We start from the raw sequence: 24,211 nt of genomic DNA on the forward strand, positions 1-24,211 counted from the left end.
GGTCCTACCTTCCCCAATCCTCTGTTTCTACCAACATAAGGTTTGGCTTCCTCAAATTCAACTTTAAAAATAAGATAGGTGGGTGGGAGGGAGAGGATGGTGGGTGATGAGTATTGAGGAAGGCACCTTTTGGGATGAGCACTGGGTGTTGTATGGAAACCAATTTGACAATAAATTTCATATTAAAAAAATAAGATAAAATAAAAAAATAAAAATAAAAATAAGATAGGTCTTTGATTGCCAACTAGAAGGGTGTTGAAGTAATCAATTTCAAGTCCAAGACAAGGATTAGGAATACACAAAACCCTTTCTGTTCTCACTGAGCTAGTAGCCTCACAAACAAATCTCTGGCAAATGGCATGAGGGAAACATAACATTTTTTTCTCTTTTGGGGGAGGAGATGGACATATTAGAAAGAACCTACAGAATCATGCATGCCTACATTATTTAAGCCAACATCTGCTTCAGAGGGGCATACTAAAATTAGAAATTACTACTGCCACAATGTTATCTATTGACATAACATACATAGTAAGTAAAATATAGACTGTACTCACCATTTCCATTAATGGACAGATTATGGGTCTTGAAGCTATCCTCAACACTTTCCAAGGTCAGAGTAGTATGAGCTAGCAAATTATATTTTGTACCCCTAAGAATAGAGAGAAATAAGACATACCTTAAGTATTTTAGTATATTTTCTACTACATAAAATAGTTAGATGTTCAACAACAGAAAATAAACAACCTGACTAAAAACCAGGCAAAGATCTTGAATAGACATTTCTCCAAAGAAGATATACAAATGGCCTATAAAAACATGAAAATATGCTCAAGATCATGAATTATTAGGAAAATGCAAATTAAAACCCACAATGAGATTCCACTTCACATCCATTAGGATATGTTCTATTAAAAATAACAAAACAAAACAGAAAATAGTTAAGTGTTGGGTAGAATGTAGACAAACTGGAACCTTTGTATATTCCTAATGAGAAAGTAAAAATGCTGTAGCCACTATGGAAAATGGTACAGTGTTTCCTCAAAAAATTAGAAATAGAATTACCATATGATTCAGGAATTACACTTCTGGGTATATACCCAAAAGAACTTAAAAGTAGGGACTCAAACGGATATATGTACACCTGTATAAATAGCAGCATTACTCACAATAGCCAAATAGTAGAAGAAGGCCAACTGTCCATTCAAAGGATGAAAGAATAAACAAAATGTGATACATACATTCAATGCAATATTATTCAGCCTTAAAGGGGGAAGGAAATTCTGACACATTCTACAACATGGATTAACCTTAAAGACATTATGCTAAGGGAAATAAGCCAATCACAAAAGGACAAATACTGCTTGATTCCACATGTAAAGCCCATAGAACAGGCCAATTCATAGAAACAAAAAGTAGAGGTGGAGGTTGACAGTGGCTGGATGGAGGGGGGATCAGGGTGTGATTGTTTATTGGGTATAGAATTTCAGTTTGGAAAGATAAAAAGTTCTGGAGATGGATGGTGGGATGGTTGTACAACATTGTGAACACACTTAATGCCATCAAACTACACACTTGAAAATGGTTAAAATGGTAAATTTTATGCTATATATATTTAACCACGATAAAAAATGTAAAATATATTTAGATGTTATAGATGATAGAGTATAAACATAAATGAATTATCAACTTGGCATGTTTATCTCTTTACGCTATTTTATCTTATGAAAACCTTCAAGTTATTTGGTTTAACTCACTAATGTTTCTCTGGAAGATCTCCATTCATTCAAAAGTATTAACTGAATACCTAATATGCGCCAAGTCCTATGCAAGGTGATGGGACACTAATGACAAACAGGACTCAGTATTACATTCTGATGCAAGGGGGAGGGGAAAAAAAGAATAAGCAGAGGGATAAATAAGACAATGGCATTTGTAAGTTACAATGCAACTTCTTCTATGAAACGAAGGGGTAAGAAAACTGAGGGGTCTTTTAAGAAGGAGAAGCAGGAAAGGACTCTCTAAGGGGTAATGGTTATAACCTCATAAAATGATGGATCCAGGCTAAGAATGTGGGAAAACATTCCAAACAGAGAGGGCTGAAAGAAGAGCAGTGTGGCTGAAGCATAAGGAGCCTGCAGGAAACACCACCCTACTTGACCCAAGGTCAGAGGTACAGGCAAGGATTAGATCCCTGGGACTTTCCTGTGAGGCTTGGAGGAGGGGTGGATTTGATTCCAAGTAGAATAGGAAGTCACTGGAGAAGGTTAAGAAGAAGGGAGTGATGGGATTGGATTAGCATTTACTTCCTGGAGTTTACCAACTTCAAAGATTTGGGGTTTTCACCCATCATATGGGAAAATGGAGGACTTCATTACCAATTCCATTTTTTTCCATTATAGTTCCCTTTACACTACTTGTGTTAAAATAGCACTCTTGCCAAAGTATCTAAAAATTCTGATGCTAAATTTCATATCCTGGTAACTTGTGGTGATAAAAAGTGAATTTTTATTCAATAATTATATTTTCTGTGCTAGCAATCTTATTTCAAGACTTCTCTTAATTTTATTATTTATTTTCCAAAACAGTAAAACCTCAACATTCAAAACATCAGAAAGCATGTTAAAATGAGACAGACAGACAGAAATGTACACAAACTTCATAGAAGAGAAACTTCTGATGGGAATTTTTATTGTATCAGGTGATATGTTTCATAAACTTTCTTCATCTCTTACTAAATCTTTAATAGAATCTATACTACAGAGAAAAAGTATGTATATATGTAGGTGTGTAAAGCATACCCCAAGAACGTTACTCCCTTGGAGAAGAGCTCTTGGTTTATTTTTTGTCCAGTTTTATTGAGAAATAATTGAAATACTTTACTAAGTACAGCATGGCGGCTTGATTTATCTTTATTTTTAATATACAACCACCAAAGACTAGAAATATCTCTCAATATCTAATGTCTTTTGTCAGTGTTTATAAAAGAAAATTTATGTTTCTGTCTCTAAAACTCAACAAAATTTTTTTAACGAAACGACGCAGGACTACAAATTCAAGGTACATTCTGAATACAATTGGTATGATGTCAGACTCATATGGAAACTCCTGGAAAAGTTCACTGAGCACCAAAAAATCTCCACTGTTGCAAGAGCTAAATGGCACCAGCCTCATACTCAGTGTGGGGCCATTCTCTGCTATTACCCACTTAGCCTGGGTTTCTAGTCCTTCCATAGTTAGCTCTTATTTTTCCCTAGTGTTACACAATGAATTCCCCCCCAAAAAAGTTGAGAAAGTATTAAAGAAAACTGTGGAAAGCATTTGAGAAGAGCAGTTACAACGGAAGAGCAAACATTACTATGCACAAATGGCCTACTAACAATCCCTAATTGTCTGGTGATCAGGGTCCAATATATTAAGCATTATCTCAATGTGATAATTTGTCACTGATACAGAAGGTTTACAGAACTGCATTTTAATGACTCCCACCTAGAATAGAGGGAAATAGACTCCCCAGTAGCATTTTAGTGCAGTGTGTTATCTTCAGGAGCAGCTGTCAATAAGTAGGTACGTGATGAGAGAGAGAGATGCCAGGTGTGACTGGCAAACATGCCCAGAGTGGCTGGAGTAGTGAAGGAGGAGAGGTGATGTCCAAAAGGTAAGTAGGGGGCAGACACTGTACATGACAGTGCTTTGTAGAGTGTCAGAAGGACACTGGATTTTATTCTGAGTGAGATGGGAAGCAAATGGTAGGTTTTGAGCAGAGGCATGTGCTATGATCTGACTTGCATTTTGAAATGGTCCCTCTGGCTGCTATGTGGAGAACACACCACAGGGGCCAACAGTGAAAATGGAAATGCCAACTAGAACGCTTCTGCAATGGGCCTGATTGGAGGTCAAAAGAGCTGATGCAGGCCTGGAATAGGATGGTAGCGGGTGAGCTGGTGAGAAGTGGCAATATTCTTGATATATTCTTAAAGTTGACCCAATGTGGACATGGGATGTGAAAGAAAAAAAGAGCTGAAAGCACTTCCAAGGCTTTTGGCCCGAGAACAAAACTGGAACTGTTGGAAACTGCAGTGAGGCTGACTGAGAGAAGACTAGACAAGTAAGAGTTGAGTTGTGGATGAGTCAAGTTAAAATAGTTTTAGATATCTAGATGGGCTACAAGGTAGGCAGCTGGCTATACAAATGTGGAGTTAGGAGGGAAAAAGGTATTGAAGAATTAAACTTGGGAGTTACCAGTATACAAATGCAATTTAATTAAAGTTAGAAAGTCAAGTGAAGTCCAAGGACTGAATACCGAGACACAGTTCATAATTTCAGATTAAGTTGAAGAGTAATGAACAAAGGAGACAGGTGAGGAACAGTCACAGGTGGCAGAAAAACCAGGGAAATGGTATCCTGGAAGGCAAGTTAACAGAGGTAACATGATGAAAATTGATTACAGTGGTCTAAGGGAGAGTAAGAGGTGAAGAAGTGGAGATAAGGTATATAGAAAACTCTTTTCTGTAAAGGATAGCTATGCAATGTGGCAGTAGGTATATGTTTGTAGCAATGATGCAGTAAAAGAAAAATTGATAATGTGGGGGAGTGGGGTACATGTGCAGGACCTGACTTCTGAGTGGCTCAGAAGATGGGATCTAGTGTGCAAGAAGGCGGCCTTAGATGAGGGAAAGAATTCCCAAGGAAGGAAAGCAGCAAATAAAGACACAGATGCAGATAGGCTGGTAGATTTGGCAGATAAAGGATACGCAAGTTCTCTCCTGATTGTTTCAGCAGAGTCAGTGACATGTGAGACAAAGTCATCAGCTTTGAATGAGCAGAGAGGAAGGGAATCGGAGGCTTCGGAAGAGAGAGCAATGTGATGGGATATACTTCCCCTGAAGAGAGGCAAAGTGGAAAGGCATGGAAACTTAGTAGGATTGCTCAGTCATACTGAGAACTCACCTAAAGTTACTGATCATGTGTCTAAAGTGAGACCAGCCCTTTGGACTGTTTTTCTCCAGCTTCCTCATCTATTTCTCATGAACGCAGCTGCAGAGGATCTAAAAGGAGATTCAACCAAGGCTGGAGTTTTTCCAAGGTAAGTATGACATAAGGAGAAAAAGGCTAAGAAAAAATAAAGTGGTAAATCATGGAGTCTACGCTAAGTTCAAGGCAGAGCACTAAGGGAACAAGCTGGAAATGTGGGAGGTGGATGCAGCAAGATACTTGCTATGAAGATCACAGAGCATATACAATTATTAGTAAAAAGTAACATAGTAACAACAATGGGGTGGACGACTGAAACAGGCAAAAGGAGGACAAGATCACTGCAGGCAGGAGGTCATGGAACTGAGAGGTCAAGGTATTAGATGGATAGTCTACATGTCATTTTAAGTCCATCAAGAGAAACATCTGAAATGGTGGGAGGCACGGAGAGGGAGAGAAAGAGATGAAGATACTTTTTGGGTTTATTTTTCAGAGTGACACTGTAATTTATTCTTACTAACCACTGAAAACATTTGAGTATTCTTCACCTGAGGAACAGCATCATTTCAATACATTGTATAATACAAAATGCTAGTGCTATGAGTGTGCACAGGAAGCAGCTGGGTTATAGGCTGCGCACCTGCACCAGGGCCCTGGAGAGGCAGGAAGCTCAGAAAGCAACCTGTATGGCAGAGTAGGCTGAAATTATGTGATCACCCAAGTATATGTTTATATTTTTTCTCAGGCCTTAAAAAATAGTTGTAACTAAGACAACTTTTCCTCAACATAGAACACATCTGCCTCTATTTCCAATGAATGATGCATCTGAAAATAACAATGTGAGAAAGATTGTTGACAACTTCTAAGACTGGTTAAATAAACTAAGAGCCAACTGCTAGATAATGTGGTCATTAAAATGATTATGTGAAGACTCTGTAATGAGCGCAGAAAAAGAGCCAAATGTGTAATTATGAATATCTAAGTATCTCCCAAAGCTAGGTATTTAAAAACCTGAAAATTATCAGTTCAAAATTATAAAAAGTATTTGATTTAGAGTGGCGTGTGAATAACTTTTTTCTCTTCTAGATTCTATTTGATTGTTTTTATAATCAAATAATAAATGTGGTAGTACATTGGAAATCTCCCATAAAAATCAGAGACATGCGAAGAATTATAATAGCACATAGGTACAGCCTAAGGCATTTTGACAAGCAATATCTTTCTAAAGATTCATAGTAACTACTCGAGGTAGGCAGGGCAGATAGTTTGGTCCATATTTTCAGATGAAGAAACTGAAGCTCAGAGATTATCACTGATTTGCCTATACCTAGCAAGTAGTATAATGGAAAGAGAACCCCACTATACTACACTTACTACCTTTATACTTCATTAAGAAATGGTTTAAAATTTTGGTACTTTTTCTGTTAAAACAGATACAAGCGACTATATTTCACCACTGCAAGAATTTTGAGTGCAGGGAGCATGACTCATTGACCTTGGAATCCAATGTGCCATATGATATAACTGCTGAATAATCATTTCTAAGATGAGTAAATGAAGAAATTACACCCAATGGCTGAGTACTCCTTAATTATGTTTGAACTCTGCATTGTCTTTCAAATGACCAAAACATTAACATCATTGTTCCTCAAAACATAAATAATCCATTTATTCTGGACAAGTGTTAAGATACTTGTTTTACAACTTCAATTTAATTTAAAATGTAGTATAGTGGCTTATTTTTTTAAGTTAATACACCTTTTTGTCAAGTAAATAATCACTCTCAATTTTACCAGTTTTCACAAAATGATTGTTTAAAATGATGTATATTTATACAGTGACGAATAATGTTCGAAATAGTTCTCAAGGGGCATAAAATAGTGAACTCAGCTATTAGAGACACTGGGAAAATCCAGCTAAAGGAATTTCAGTAAGTGAGATTCCACAAATAAAATGAATAAATGAATCACATCAGGGAGCATGCTAAAAATTACCAAAAATGTTCACTGTCTTCTTTCAGATCAAACAATACTTTATGATGATATTTCAAGTTACTTCATTTTTAAACCATGACTAATTACAACGCCAATGCTTCCAAAACCAACAATGATCTCACTTTTAAAACATTCCTGTCAGGATAACATTTTCTTACTAAAACATTACACTCATTCCTTTTAGCCAACCCTAATATTGAGTTCCCAACAGTTTAATCAGCTACATTTTTTAATCAAATAGACCAATTGTTATAACATTTATGGGGGGGGGGGGAGATTGGTTCAAAAATGCTATGAAAAAATAAATGACTAGTCTAAATGGTAGTCTAAAAACGCAAAAAGAACAGCTATATTTGGTGGTTATATGCCATATTACTAGAGAAGATCTATACAGCCCAAATTTGATCTTTTATGTCCATTTTGGTTAAAAATTAATAGCCATATTGGGAATCTTCTCATTGAACTAGATTACTATTAAAGAAACAAAACTGATTCCTTTATACATTCTGATCACTAGTGCTAGTCTCAAACTCCTATATGGTGCTCAAGCGGTCAGTTAAGGAATTATCACTTAAGAGTGGTCCTGGGCTATGACTTTAACTAGTATACTCTGGATTCACATCAGAAAACTCAGTAGAATACAGGTATTAGCAGAACATGAGTCAGTGAAATGTAAAAGATTTTACTTTTTCTTTGACCAACTTTAATTGGTATAAATAAGCAAATGGCATGCAAGTTACATGGGAGTGTGTTCACAAAGAAAATCAGTGTTTGGATTCAGGTATAAAACAAGTACAATAACAAATCTAGTAGGAGAATGAACACTTCAAGACAAATAATGTCAGTCACTATTTTAAAAGAACTTAACACCAATCACTCTCAAAACTTCTGCCAGACTTCAAAGAAAAATAGAGGTTAAATGCAAGTTCTAATATCACTTAGGTTATCTTCCATGAAATTATAAACAATGGTTTTAAATTTGAAAGTATCTGTTTACATTTTATAATCCTATGTTGTTTTTAAACTGCAAAGCTTCAGCATAAGTTTGAAGAAAATAATTCAGAAAAAGCACTAGTCTCACAACAGCAAAAATAATAATAATGGAAAGAGCTACAATTCTTAAATGTTTACTATATTTTTATTTTTTTCAATCATTAATTTTAGAGGAACCTCCATACTGTTTTCCATAATGGTTGCACCAATTTACATTCTCACCAACAGTGCACCAGGGTCCCCATTTTCTCACCAATAGTTATTTCTTATCTTTTTTGATAACAGCTATTCTAACAGGTATGAGGTGACATCTCATTGTGGTTTTGATAAGCATTTCCCTGATGATTTTTGATGTTGAGCATATTTTCATGTGCCTGTTGGCCATTCATATGTCTTCTTTGGAAAAGTGTCTATTCGATCCTCTGCCCATATTTTAATTGGATTTTTTTTTTTGGCTCTTAAGTTCTTTTTTTTTTTAATTTTTTTTTCAACGTTTATTTATTTTTGGGACAGAGAGAGACAGAGCATGAACGGGGGAGGGGCAGAGAGAGAGGGAGACACAGAATCAGAAACAGGCTCCAGGCTCTTAGCCATCAGCCCAGAGCCTGACGCGGGGCTCGAACTCACGGACCGCGAGATCGTGACCTGGCTGAAGTCGTACGCTTAACCGACTGCGCCACCCAGGCGCCCTGGCTCTTAAGTTCTAACCCTTAGCAGATACATGATTTGCAAATATCTTGTCTCATTTAGTTGGCTGCCTGTTCACTTTGTTGATGATTACCCTCACTGTGTAGAAGTTTTTGAGTTTAATGTTACAATTCCACTCCTGGGTATTTATCTGAAGAAAATGAAAACAGTAATTCAAAAATGGTGTATGCATCCAGATGTTCAATGTAGCGTTATTTAAAACAAGTGGGGCGCCTAGGTGGCTCAGTCGGTTAAGTGACTGACTTTGGCTCAGGTCATGATCTCATGGCTCATGAGTTCAAGCCCCACGTTGCGCTCTGTGCTGAAGCTTGGAGACTGGAGCCTGCTTCAGATTTTTGTGTCTCCCCCTCTCTCTGCCCCTCCCCTGCTCGTGCTCTGTCTCTGTCTCTCTCTCTCTCTGAAAAATAGACATTGAAAAAATAATAATAAAAATAAAATAACCAAGATATGGAAGCAACCTAAGTGTCCATCAATGGATGAATAAAGAAGATGTTGTATATTTATATAATGGACGACTACTCAGCCATAAAAAAGAATGAAATCTTGCCCTTTGCAACAACATGGTTGAACCTTGAGGATATTATGCTAGTACGTCAGACAGAAAAAGACAAACACCATATATACCATATGATTTCACTTCTATGTAGAACTTAAAAACAAAACAAATAGATACAAGAAAACTAATAAATACAGAGAACAGACTGGTGTTTGTGAGAGGGCAGGTGTGTTGGCAAATGGGCAAAATGGGTGAAAGGGAGTCAAGAGGTACAAGCTTCCAGTTATAAATAAGTCAAGAGGATATAATTTACAGCATGGTATCTACAGTTAATATTGTTATTATGTTAATATTTGAATTAATATTGTATTTAATTAACATTGTATTAATATTTGTACTATAACACATTTGTATTTGTACTGTAATACATTTGTATTTAATATGTTGTATTAAATATAGTTAATATATATTAAATATTTAATACAATATAGTATTACTAAATATTACAATACTTTTTAATGACATTTTTATGAGAAAAGACTTACATCTTCTATGACCGTTTTTCAGTGGATAGGACCCATTCACTGAATCATGACATCAATTTATGATTCATAAACAGCATTTTTAAAAAACTAAATATAGAACAGGAAAGTCTGATCACAGTGTTATAAATAGGTAGGGCTAAGCACTGCCTCACGAAATCTATCTGCTTATTCTGCTGTACACTCAGTCATGAGGGTATTTCTTGGCATGGGTCTCAAGCAAAATAGACTGAAAGCTACAATGCTAGAATCCCAAAACATTTTCCATACCTGAAATATTTTGCTTTTTGTAATAATAGTAAAATTATTGACATGCTGAAGAGCCAACTCTACAGAGACATGCAAAGAAATTCTGGGAATGTAGACTGATCAACAGTTTTCTCAAGTAACATAAACATAGGGGAGCCTGGGTGACTCAGGCAGTTAAGCATACTGACTCTTGATTTTGGCTCAGGTCATGATCTCACGGTCATGAGATCGAGCCCCACTTCAGGCTGGGTGCTGAGCCTAGAGTCTGCTTGGGATTCTCTCTCTTTCTCTCTCTCTCTCTCTCTCTCTCTCTCTCTCTCTCTCTCTGCCCCTCCCCCACTCATGCTCACTCACTCTCACTCTCTCTCTCTCAAAGTAAAATAAACATTTTTTAAAAAGAAAAGAAACATAACATAAAACTGTTTGTGAAGTAATAAACACAATGTTTGAAGAAAATATCTGAAACAAACCAGGGCTCCTTGAAGAAACCAAGTCTGGGCAGAAAAATACAAGATGAATATCGAACACCTTGTGTCAGAAAAACAAAGAAGCTATCAGAGACTAGGTTGTGTCAAAAGCTGCAGGAGTCGCTGAAGATTTCCCACTTATCAAAGATGGGACAACTTGGCTTCAAAGAGAATAACAACTGTAACAGATTGAAACACAAATATATACAACAATTCAAGAGTTCAAATAAAATCAAACACTGATTACCTCCATGGTTGCTAGGACATCAATTTATTATTCTAAAATTGGGTAAATAAAAGAATCAAGTATTTTTTTCTCCCTTTCCTCCATCAATTTTTTGCACTTATACCCAGAGAATTCATGAAGGAAAGTTCTTGAGAAAATTCCAAGTTTAAAAAAAAAAGGCATGATAAATTTAGAAAGTCAGCAAATTATAATCCTTAATGAAATAATCAGCAATAGCTGCTAAAACCACTAGATAAAAAATTGATAGGGAACTTTATAAAGGATGGGTTAAGCTGGCAACACCTGAACCCACTGGTCAATCTGAACATAACTGTAAGTGGGACAAGTCCTCCTAATGGGAGACAGTAGGAAGTACCTATAATCAATATGAAGTATTATTACCCAGAAAGAACCTGAATCAAATCAGTCCTCTAGATCTAACTACCAAACACAGGGATAGAAAAAGTATTTAAAAAGACCACAAAGATGCAATTAGCTAAATTCAAAATATGGGAAATTCTACAAGATCTGATTTCTTCAATAAACAATGACAAGAAAAAAGTAGACAGGGAATAATCAAAGACTAAAAGAAACTTAATCACTCAAATGGAACATCGTAGAACTTATCTGGATCCTGATTTGCACAAATTATAAGAGGACATTTTCACAATTGGGGCAATTTGAATACAGACTGGATATCAGATGATATTAAGGATTTATTTTTTATTTTGTTAGATGTGATTATGGTAATGAGGTTGTTATCAAGAGATAAAATATTGTTAAAAATCTGTAAGAATGATGCATGACATATATAGAAATCCAGTTAGACTGACACACAGCAAATACTCTGACATAAAGATAGTCCATTTTTGAGAAAAACATTTCAGGGGTGACTGGCTGGCTCAGTTGGCTAGAGTCCAACTCTTGATTTTGGCTCAGGTCACCATTTCAGTTTGTGAAATCGAACCCTGTGTTAGACTCTGCGCTGGCAGCATGGAGCCTGCTTGGAATTCCCTCTCTCTCTCCCTCCCTCCCTCCCTCTCAAAATAAATAAATAAACTTTAAAAAAAGAAAGAAAGAAAAACGTCTCTGCTTTTGTGGTAGATACTAGAATTCCAAATCACTAAAAAACACGGTTACCCAACTTCCTACTTTCAAAGGAAGGTATTAAGGATACCCCAATTGGGTGAGTGTCAGTTTTGTTTCTGCTTCAGGATGTTATTTCCATTTAACATGTAAATTTCTACTCCACATACAATACTTCAAAATGTCACAAATATATAGTAATACTATGTCACTATAAATACTGTACGGAAAAACTTACGAAATAGCACAACTGTAGGACAAGCATGTTTCATGATCTTCTTGAAGCACCGAATTTATTTTCTTCCCTGTAGCTTTACTTATAGATGTCTTCAGCTTCTTGGCTAGTTTCTTTGGTGTGTTGGTTATAGAAGATTCTTCTGTACAGCAGCTATATACTTCTACCTTTATCTGAAAGTCTGGCCCTGCTTCATTACTAAAATCAAGAGCATTCATAATGTTAGAAATTTAACTTGGTGGAAAATAAAATCGTAACACCCTTTGATGTTTTCATAACATTTGAAATCACAATTTGAAATGAGTTTATGTTAATATATGTTAATGAGGCAGAATCTCCCTGTGTTTATTTAGTATCTAAATGACCTGAGAGAGTCACTGCAACTTCCAGAGCTTCTAAAATAGGACAAAGTTAACTCAATTCAATCTATGTATACAGGCATAGTACTAAAGAAAAAGGATAACAAGCAAGCAAGAAACAGTATAAAGTGCTATACTACAAGGCAGGAACTCCTTGAGGGAGAGTGCTGCCTGGGTAATCTCTGTATTCTTAACTTAGCATAAAAGGTACTCAATGCATGATTATACCCATATGCAAAAATTCTGCAATTTTAGCAAATGCTAAGACTGGCTTTACCCTTTTCCAGACACAGTGAACTACCTTTGCTATAAAAGATTGCGGTGGTGTTACTAACAATAAAATTTACTTAAAACCGCAAGAGAGGGCCATCAGCGGTAGATGTTGCCTTAGATGGAAGATCCATCAGTCTTAGAGAATAAAAATGGCCAATCTATAGTTTGGATACACCCAAGGAGTAACTCCCAGATATTTTTATAGTTTACTTGGCAACTTTTAAACATACAGTATTCCTGGTAATGACTAACAAATGTCAATATTTAGAGAAAAACCAGAGACTCATAAATATTGAATACTTATTAAAAGCAATCATAACAAAGGCACATTTTTAAACAACATTTAGAACATTTGTCAGCAGTTATTTTTGGAACAATTTAAAATATTTACAGATTTTTTTTTTAAATTATAAATCACGTGTTGTCTTCCCAAGTAACTCACATCATTCTTTCAATGAAAAAAAATCATAATTTTGCCTTTGTGGTAAAAAGAAATAATAACAAAGTGATGTGAAGTAAAGAGATCATTAAAAGGACAATTTTGGTAGAAAAAATGCACTAGCAAAGTTGATAATGGAAATAAATGTATTTAGATAACTAAGGAAATTTATCCTTTTAGTCTCAATTCTGTAAACATTTGGTGATATTTTGGGGATCCTAAATAAATTCCTTATTCCTTTGGTTCAAAAGAGTTTGTAAGAAGGCCTGCACAACTGCTAATAACTCAGAACAGTACATGTTATTTTTCCATGCTACACAGTTATTTATGGGACACTGGACAGAAGCCACAAAACATGGCTTGCAATAGTTTTTCTAATGTTACGTGAGTGGCAAAACTACTCTCAAATCTCAACTGTTTACCTCCATAGCTGAAAATGGCAAAAGACGTGGACATTCAATTTTACTTAACTATTAGTTAAGTAGCTATTAATATCTAGATACAAAGATGGTGTTTTTGAAACCCTGAAAGAAATACAAATCACACACTGATTTAGGCCAATAGCACCTCTGAAAGGGCCAGGAAAAACTTATATTAGTTAAAAATGATTTCTATGGCTACCTGAGGAGTTCCTTCTGGCTCTGTATTATGACCACAATAAAATGAGCCTGTAAAAGAGCAGGGGCAATAAAAACAACCCTGAGGATCACCCAATCTTTTATTGTTTTGAAGTACATGAAAGGAGCACTCCATAAGAAAAAGAACATCTTGAAATTTTACCAAAGTGCTTTTCCTATGGTACATATTTCAGGACTATCTTATAAGTAAAGTTGTTATAACTATTTTAGTATTGCTATACCTAAACATCCTGTAGGAAATGTAATAACCTGTTTTATGCCCCAAATTCACTCTCTAGAAAATACTGGTATAATGAGACTCTATTGTATTCATAGCTTGGTTAATAATAACACTATAAATATTAATAAAAATTAATAAAAATTTACCATATCCAATGAGTCAAATATTTACTAATACTACATGATTTCCACTTTATTTTATGTTGAAAAGTTTCAAATGCAAAAATGGACTTCTTTTGAATAATTTTCAAAATCAATTTAACATTTAAACATCTTAATGCTTCAAAAATAATCCAAAGACCCAAAAATTTTGTCTTCCTTTAAAGAATTTTAAAATTTTAGAATTTTAGAATTTTAAATTATTCTCATTCTTTGAAGATTTAAATATACTTACAATATAGTTACATTTTCAAAACATATATCTGTGGTTGTTTTATCCACAATCACCATGTCAGTATCAAAAACTTCAGCTCCCATTTTGAATAAACAGAAAATGGCATAGTGCTGTGATCCTAGGGAAAAAAACAGTGCCCCATGAGATGTATCATACCTATATTACGTTAAAAGCTCCTTGAAAATGACAAAGTTATCTCAAATATTTATTAATAGACTCTTATTTTCATACATGGTACACTGTAACCTTAACTTTTTATAGTGACTGCTCTGTCAGTACACGTTAATACCTTACCCAATCAGAACAAAGCAACTAAGCCAGGAAGTATCAAAAATTAAAACCGAAAATATAGGCCTCTCAGCAGCCTACTGTAACCATGACATTCATAAATTTTATTCCTAGAAAACTCTTTAAGCTTTAATTAATAGCAAATTTATTATTGTATATATACTACTACGACCTCTGTCATTTGGCATCCAAGTCTATTTAAGAAGTTCTCTATTGTGAGAGACCAAAAGCAGGCACGTTAACAACAGCAAAACATTTTCCACCAAACTGACAGCAAGGGAGGAAACCACAAAAACAATAAAAAGTAGACGTGTGAGTCCAAAAAACATAGCTGTTGAGCCTCTTAATTTGGTGATGTTTTTTAAAAGTATTAGGTGATTAAAGGGCCAAAACCTCATTATTGAGAAAATGTAGCTCTTCAGAAAAACTTATTCTCCATAGTAATCAGAAAGATACGCTTAATCCCCATATGCATTCCATTTTAAAGTAAATTATATTTCCTAATTGAATAACAAATATACTAACCTGATTTTGGATTCTTCATATAAAACTAATTATGCTCAATATGATTCAGTTTTTAAAGTATGAAGAACAAAGCTATCACAATAGACAAGAAAGATAAAGGATTATCATATCTTTTCCGCTTTGCTTCTAACAGCTAGAAATCATTTGAGGTTAATTTCTATGACCTTAGCAATACATGGATTTGTGAAGACTATATAAAGCCATAAAATGCTGAAGGGGGAAAAATCAGATCAAGCTAAAAATCTTTCCCTTTTACATCCTATTAAATAATCTGAAGTAACAAAACAAGGCAGAAAAGATCCCCCAGATTCTGGTCAGATAGAAATGCTGCCTTTACCTTTTCTCCTTAAACATTTTCCTTTGTTAGACATTTCTCTTCCCCACAACCTGTTACTGTCCTTGCCTAGGTTCCAATCAACAACTACAAGTACACCAGATAGGCATTATCTTAGTATCAAGCAATTACAACATATTTACTAAAACTAGGAAAAAACACAGTTCAGCAAGATACTGCTTATTCTGTCAAATGACATCAATTTATTTCATCATGGAAGCAGCTCTTCTCTCAATAATTACAAATTTACTGTACCATAAAGAATACATTCCAATTATAAATTAAAATCATACATACGTTCTTTGTTGCTGAAGTGATCAGAGTCTTTCCACATTAGTGGTATTCGAATATCTACAAAGGAGGGGAAAAAGAAATGACAAGTAATAGTCTTGATAAATTTCATTTCTTAGAGTGAAACAAACCTCTGAATTCCATAATAGATTCTGACCATTAAAGCCAATATAAAATTTATTATTTAAATATTCTAACACAGGCAATATTTTCTCAAAAATAGCTTAGACTAGGAATATAAAATCTGTTCTATTTATTTAAATAATTTACTAAAAAATCCTACCAATTATGACTCAAGAAATTAAGTAAGATCTGTAATACGCTTATGCCACAACATTTTCATTTTGTGATTTATGTTTTTGAAATAGTTGAATTTCTCCTTTGGGTAAGCAATAGCAACAAACATAGCTAAAAACATTTCAAAACCATAAAATAGTAGATAGAAAGGACTTCAGGGCTTCTACTATGCAAACTTGAAAGATGAAAACTCCATGACTTGTCTAAGATCATTGTTTGTGACATACAGACCAAATTCATTCCATTAAGAAGATTTAACCTGTCTACAAAAGAATTTGCAAGATCTTTGTATATTCATGTTACAAACTACACAAACTACAGCATTTCCCTTAAGAAAACTAAAAAGAGCAATGCATTCCTTCTTTCAGACCAGGAAAAAGGTATATATTCTAAAAGTGATGGAAATACATTTTCTCTCGTTCACACATGCTTCAAATTTGAAAGTAATTGTGTTAATGATCCTTATTTCAGATGTTAATCTAGACCTTTGTCACAGTCAAAATGTTTCCTTCTTAGCTTCCTCCATCCTTCCCTTTACTTTTAATACTCAATTAACAATTTTCCCCTGACATTCCTATGTTATCTATATACCTTCAAAGAGAATCAAAGTTCTACCAAATAGATTAAGATATATGAATTATAGCATAACACAGGACAGTAGAAAGCTCAATGGTAAAGTGAAATTTGTTTTAATTACTCAGAGTATAAATACCTCAAACCTTTGTGGAAAATTTCTCTGTTTAAGACATTTCCCAATTACACTTAGGACATTTATGTGCATGTTTTTATACCTATTAATTATGCCACTTTCAAATACCTTCAACTCTTTATGAACATAAGCTATTTGGCTACATTTCTGTTGTACTTCACTTTAAATCCTATGATCCTTTGTCCACATTTTCATTTGTTTAGAATTCTTTTTAAGGTTCTTAATGCCTATTTCTAATTTCCTTTCTAGAAAAGCTTTACAATACTCCTTCATCCCTACCCTATCCAACCAGGTAGGTATGTATGAGTGCCCTTACCACTGCTGCCTTAGCAGTTTTAATAAAAAATATTACTTATTGGGCTCTCTCCATGTACCAAGCTAAATACTTTATATACATCTCATCCAACTATAATTTTAAAAATATATTTACTAATTTAATAGTCAATTGATAAGATTTGTTTAGATTTGTATTTTCTTGATTAACAAGAATGTCAACACATTTATTAGTCAGTTCAGTGAATATTTGTATCCGTGACCCACGTTTTTCTTTACATAGTTTATGGTTTATACTTTTAAAAGTTAATTATTTAATCTATATGAGAATATTGGGTATATGTAATAAAAATATAAAGATTCTTCTTATAACAATAATTGTTCCAACTCCATTTATATATCTAATAGGACTTCTCTTCCTTGCTGATTTAATGATTAAATGGCTCTTTATCATATATGCCATTCTGACTAAGTATCTCTTCTTTGGCTATATGCTTTACAGATCTAATTAAATCATTTATTAATTACTGTCTATCCTAGTACCAATACCATACTATTATGACTACTGAATCTTTATAATATACTTTGTCATCGGTTAGAAATATATCCTTCCAAAACATCTTATTCCCAATTGCTAATTTCTTTATGTGAATTTTAGAAATATATTGTCAAAACTCCCTCTCCAAAATGTTTCATTAGAATTCTACTAATTAATTTGAGAGCCATTAACTTTATAATATTCTGTCAATATATACAGTAGCATGATACAGTCATCCTTACATTTTTATTAAGGTTATGCTTGGGGTATTTAATGTTTTTGGTTTTTTGCTATTTTTATTGTAAAAGAGACCCTTTTGCCATATTTTCTAACTGGTTATTGCTGGTTTTGAGAGATTACCACTTTTTTGTATATTTATCTTGAATCTAGCCACTTTTACTGAATTCTTTATTAGTTCAAATAGTGTTTCAGTAACTTTCCTTAGATTTTCTAGGTATGCAATTTCTTATTTTAAAATAGTATTCAGTTTCTCTATTTCTTTTTAGTAGTTTCATCTTTCATTCTTGCTATTTCAGCTGCAATTTCTAAAACTGTGTTAAAATTATATTGATATAATAGACATTTTTACTTTGTTCTTCATTTTAATGGGATTGTCTTTATTGTTTTATAATTATGACTTCGCTGCTACCCTGTCAAAGAGCCTGCTTCTTGCTTGACCACAGTTGCTGACTCATTTCATTTCACAACTGTTCTTGTTCACAGCTGTTCTTGTCCTATTAGGGTGGTATTAACCATTTACACTATCTTGGGAGGAACATGAACCCTGACTTTCTCTGCTATACACCAATAGTCTATGGCATATAGCAGTCTTGCCTTTTCCCATGCCTAGCTAAGTCAAATCCTTGAGAGAAGGCACACATTTCTTATCTATTTACCAGGTGGTCTATTTACTGTTCAGATGACAAAGGATGTGTAACCTACCAATATGTGTTTTAATTCAGCTTCAAATAGTAGAAATTCCACACAGATTCTTGCAAATGGTTGACTCAGTTTTAGTTTACAGTACTCTTGCTTTTGTCTCTTTTTATGTCTTCATTGACACTTGTATTATAAAATGAAAGAGACATATGTAATACAATGGCTAACTTGATGCTATCAAGTCCTAGAAGTCTTTCTATTATTTTTAAAAGTAAAAACTTTTGTTTTTGAACTTTGTGAACTGACTTGGCTTTAGATATTGAATTAGTAGTCAGTGAATAAGCTAAGACAATTGCTACAATACAATTATTTGGTGCTTAGTAGGAATGATCAGGATATACCTGAATTATTCTTTTTAATTTTGTAATGATCTGGCCATGAGTGGTAAAGCTGAAAATGGAAAACCCAGGTTTCACCTGGTAATCAGAGAAAACTCAGAACATTATGAAACTTTGTAGCAAATATTCATTTTGATCAAAACCAAAGTCACATTTTCATCCCAATGTCAAAAGAAAATGTGTTTCGTTTTAAGGTGAATTCGTCTTTAATTTTCTTCATTTATTTTTTTACAAATTTTTTTACAAATATACAGATAAGATATAATTAAGACTAAGCAAAGATGAAAAGAAATTACATATGTAATTTTCTGAGACTTCCAGTTCCTTAAGTTAATTTAAAATTATCTTTTGGAAAGAAGGAACACATGCAGAAATAAGTTTAATTTCTACACTGAAGTATTTGTGGTCAGGAAAATAGTTTTTTTTCTTATTTTAACTGATTTTACTTTATCACTCTTCTAAATGTACAGTAAATGCTATTTTCACAAATTGCTGTAGCCAATAAACTATTATAAGATGTCAATAGATGTTAAGTCTATCATGTCATTTGAATCTTCAAGAGCAATTTAACATATCTCATTTGTGTACTTACTGGCACTAAATCAGAAGCAAGAAATAGAAGATTATGTTTAAAGTATTTTTAGAAAATCTCCCTTAAAGATCAATAATACTTTATTTATTCACATTAAAATGTATTGAACATAGTGCACAACTATGTAAAGGTACTGTGTTTCGCATCAAAAGCATATAAGGAGGTATAAAACATGTTTTATTCCAGTCTTATAATTGGAAAGATGAAAACATGAATATAAATAACCATAAAACAAGCAACAGATTTTTATACAGTTATTTTTCTGAAGAATTTTTGCTGAGGGCAATTCCTATGATTTAGGACAATTACATCCTGTAAAATCCAAATCTATCCTTCCTGCATGAGAATTTTGTTTATCCATAAAGACATTTCTAAAAACAGTTCCTTGGGTGAGAGAGCCTGAAATGCAGCAGCATGTTCCCTGGAGCTAAGAGAACAAGGCTTCGGGCCAATGAAACAAGCTAGTTATTACTCAAGGGGTGATGGAGGTCTGCTGTACCCAAAATGTATTGATGAGATAGTATTTGTAAAAGGCACATTATCTAACTAGTGTACACGAGTCAGCCTTGTGTTCATTTCAATCTGTGGCATCTCCAAGCCACTGTCTAGTTTCCTTAACACTTTGGAGAAACTGAGACAACAGAGCATTAAGTGCCATCTAGTGGTAAAGGGTCTTCTATCTGCGTTAGGAATTCAAAGAAAGAAAACATCATTTCCAGCTGGAATGATAACAGGGAAGGCTTTATAGATGAGCAAACAGATCGCGAAGATAATATAGTTATTTCAAGAGCTAATTGGCTGTCAGAAGCAGGCAGTGTATTGACGGAACAGGGAGAGAAATGTCTGGCTAAAGCAGACAGTTTATGTACAGGAGTAGAAGATATGGCTAGAAAAAGAGTTGGGTCAGAAGGGAAAACTCTGGGGAAGAGGGGTGTTTGGTTTTTATCCTATGGAAAACAAGAAACAGTCATCCATCCATCAACATCAATGAGCAATTACTATGCATAAGCACCATGCTGACAAACATTGTTCCAACCCAGGAGCTTCTAGCCTGGACAAACATTAAAAATATTATTGAAACTTCTGAGCAGAAAAGGAACAGAGAGTCAAAGATTTGAGTTTGCAGTCCAGCTCAATGACTTACAGGAAGTTATTTAATCTTCAAGTCTAAGAAAAGAGAACTATCCTACCTATTTCACAAAACTACGCTGAACAGAAAACCGCATAATATATGTAGTACATATGGAACAGCTTTTCCAAACTGTAAAATCTTACACAAAAGTACAGCAAATGATAAAAACAAATTTAGAACAAATATAGATAGAGGTATGCAAAATAAAATGAAAGAAAAGAATGGGCCCAGCGAATTGAAATCCCACCAGTTCTAGGAAGATACTTTATACAATTTATTCAGCAATACGAAAACAACCCATCTACAGCATACCTGATATGGCAATCTTCCCTTTACATGCCGCTCGTTCTTTACTTTCAAAATTCGCATCACTGTCAAAAGGAAAAAAAACCTAATGAAAAAAAAGATCTTTTCTAATAAGCAATGTTTTAATAACCTTTCACAAATGCCTAAATATTAAAACCTGACATATATCCATGCATAATAATGACTTCCAGTTAATATAAACTACTTGATTCAAACTTCAAGATGTTTAGTCAACAGCTAGCTGGCTTTAAGAGAAATACATACAGACATTCTCTTTGATTTTTCTTGTAAGCTTTACATTTCCTGATGATTATATACTGGGTTACTCTACAATGAAAGTCTTCTGTGAACATTTATTTATAAGCAAGATGTACAATATTTGGAAGTGTCCTAGGAAGTGTAATACCTTGGATCACCACTTCACAAATTATATTTCTAACTTACTACATTATAGTTGCCTGAAAAAGTTAAAGAGCTTCCCAACCATGAACTTGCTGCTCAGGAGTACTTTATCCTTATAAAAACCTAACAAATATCAAAAAAATTATTCTCCGCTATACATTTATATGCAATAATATCATATATCATTTCCTTGAAATTCAAAAAAACTACATACTAAAACAATAAATTAACTCAGGTGCTAAAGGAAGGGAGTGGCTCTGCAGAGAGAATAAAATGGGGAGAGGAAAACATTATCATGACAATAGAAAAAAATCTTAAGTAAAAAATCTCAAGTAAAAAAATCTCTAGGTATACAAGAAACTCCCAGATCTGACTTTAGAATACACTATTATGATAAAAAAAAAATTCAAAATAGTTATCTCCTGCTAAATCAAATCAATCCCTTGAATATTTTCTAATTTTCTATTTCCTAATATCCTGCACTTAGAAATTAGCATTCAGGGGCCCCTGGGTGGCTCAGTCAGTTAACCATCCAGCTTTGGTTCAGGTCATGATCTCAAGGTTCTGGGCTCAAGCCCCACATCAGGCTCCGTGCTGACATTGTGGAGCCTGCTTGGGATTCTCCCTCTCTGTCTCTGCCCCTCCCCCACTAGCACTTTCTCGCTTTCTCTCAAAATAAATAAACCTAAAAAAAAAAAAAAAAAGAAGAAGAAATTAGCATTCCATTTCTGGGACAATATTTCCAAGAGTATTCTTTGCACATTTTTTTTTTTTTGGTCTCAACTTAATTTGGTTAGCTAATTAACTACTGGCTAATTTAATTAGGTACTTCAAATATGTGATAAGATAAAAACTTTCCATTTGACTACTGTTTCGTTCTAAGAGAGCTTTTGGAGATTGGGTGGGATTTTGAAGTATAACTAACTTTCAGAAGAGTATGACACCATCTCATTGCATTTCAGTAGGCTTGTTAAAAAGATTGCAAAGATATTCATTATCATATGCCAAAACTTGAAAACAAAATATATAAGTCTACTTCTCTTACTCTTTTACTGAATTAAGCACATAAGCATTTTAGGCAAAATATATTCCAAATGCACTGAAATAATACACTGATGTACTTAAGTTGATAAACTTACATAAGACAAGTATATAATTATTTTTAGAACTACATGAGGTATAACTAAAGTAATGTAGTAGATTTAAAGCCATAAACTCTCAGGATACTATCTAATTACTTTATGGTCGCACTAGTATTTAAGTTAAAATAGGGAATTCATTAAGTAAAAAATAAAAGTACTCATTGATTATTTCAAGACAATGTTTCACTGAATCATAAGTTTAAAAAGAATCGAGTTCAGTATTTTATACTCAAGTTTAGTTTGTCACACTGGAGAACATTAGCTTGCTTATTAGTTCATCACAAAGTGAAAAGTTCAATTGAATAAGGCACACTACAAATCAAACACAAATCTCAATTTCCTCAGGTTGGTGTAAGATGTACAATATAAATACAGTTGGCTGGCATTTTTAAGCAATATTTCTAAAACACCTTCTATATGAGCAATGCATAATATAAATTCCTAAAATACTTATTTCAGTGAGAAAATACAAGAAAGCTCTAATATTGGTAAGTAACTTGAGTATTATAGAATGTAGGTCATAGATTACACTAAAGTTGAGATCCATTAGGTATTTCTAAATTTGATTAAACTTAATGCTTTAGCAGGTAAGTGAAATTCTGAAATATTAGAACCACCAAAAGCAAAATGACTGAATATTTATCAAAAAAAAAATTTTTTTCCCCTCCAAACTCTTCAATCACCTGGTAGAGTATAGCTTTCTTCCCTGTAATTACAAATCGCTTACACAGGCATTTCCAGGGCCAGCCAACAAAGTTATTACATCAAATATTATCAAACTATAATATAGATCCATTTAACCATATTCTCTTATAGAAAAATTAAGTCTATGTTTTAAAAAATGAGACAAACTGAAGCAATTAAGCCTCATTTTGCTGAAGCTTGAATTATTTTCAATTCAAATAACTCCTCAAACTGTTATTTAGGGTGCTAAAATGTGATGTTTTTCTAATTAATCCAAATTGACAATAAAATTGTTAAACATTCTCTGTTTAATAATGTGCTACTGTAGCTAATAGTTTGCTACAGTTAAATAAATACTTGTTTGAAAATCTGCAATGTTAATGCCAATTCTAAATGCTACAATTAGAGAGCCAGCTTGAGGGAAAAGCAAATAACCACAAAATTATCTAAACAGAAGCACAGCTAAATAATAGCACACCTTATTCTTATAGACCTAGTTTAGAGCATTATTTTGGTAAGACTTGTAAAAGCTAATTTAAAAGAAATAAAAAAATGAAAGACAAACTTTTAACTTTGCTTTATTACTTAATTTCTGCCTGTAGGTAAATAAAATGACCAACAGAGGGTGCCAATCAACCACTTTGTTGCTCAAAAATCTGTATTGAGTAAATACAGATTATCCTATTTTATATTATTCAATATGGGAATTTAAAATAGCATTTATTTGCCAAAGTTAACAAGGTATAATGAGAAATTGATGAAAGTATTTTATATTTTCTTAATGAAGCACTAAAAGAATTCTAACTGGGATTCCATTATTTGGAAGCAGGTTATAAAATCCTTCACCTCTTATGCAAATAAGTGAAAACTAAAATATTCAGAAGTGCTTTATTATGGAATTTTAAACCATCCTAAAATTATGTGGTATAAAATTAATAACTTCATAAGTATCTTAAAATTGGAAAGATGAGGTTTCTATTTCAAACCTTGATATAACAGACTCTTTCAACAGACACCCAAACAATATAAAGTTTAAAAAATAAAATCAGCAATGTCTTTAATATACCATGTTTTATTATAGAAATACCAGGAGTACACAATTTTCATTTGCCACCTATACTTTTTCTTT

General features: G+C 33.6%; 1 protein-coding gene across 2 annotated transcripts in view; it reads right to left on the reverse strand.

Annotated features, from left to right (window-relative positions):
* RTKN2 (rhotekin 2) overlaps positions 1-24,211 on the reverse strand; it is a 76,180-nt gene that overhangs the window by 35,221 nt on the left and 16,748 nt on the right. For both annotated transcript variants that reach the window (XM_043596435.1, XM_043596436.1), the window contains exons 3-7: positions 20,861-20,919; positions 15,737-15,790; positions 14,293-14,410; positions 11,974-12,168; positions 558-652 (exon numbers count right to left, since the gene is read on the reverse strand). In XM_043596435.1, the coding sequence (XP_043452370.1) occupies positions 558-652; positions 11,974-12,168; positions 14,293-14,410; positions 15,737-15,790; positions 20,861-20,919 (521 nt within the window). The remainder of the gene's footprint in view (positions 1-557; positions 653-11,973; positions 12,169-14,292; positions 14,411-15,736; positions 15,791-20,860; positions 20,920-24,211) is intronic.

The sequence above is a fragment of the Prionailurus bengalensis genome, chromosome D2 (genome assembly GCF_016509475.1).
Source record: "Prionailurus bengalensis isolate Pbe53 chromosome D2, Fcat_Pben_1.1_paternal_pri, whole genome shotgun sequence".
In the NCBI taxonomy this organism is placed as follows: domain Eukaryota; kingdom Metazoa; phylum Chordata; class Mammalia; order Carnivora; family Felidae; genus Prionailurus; species Prionailurus bengalensis.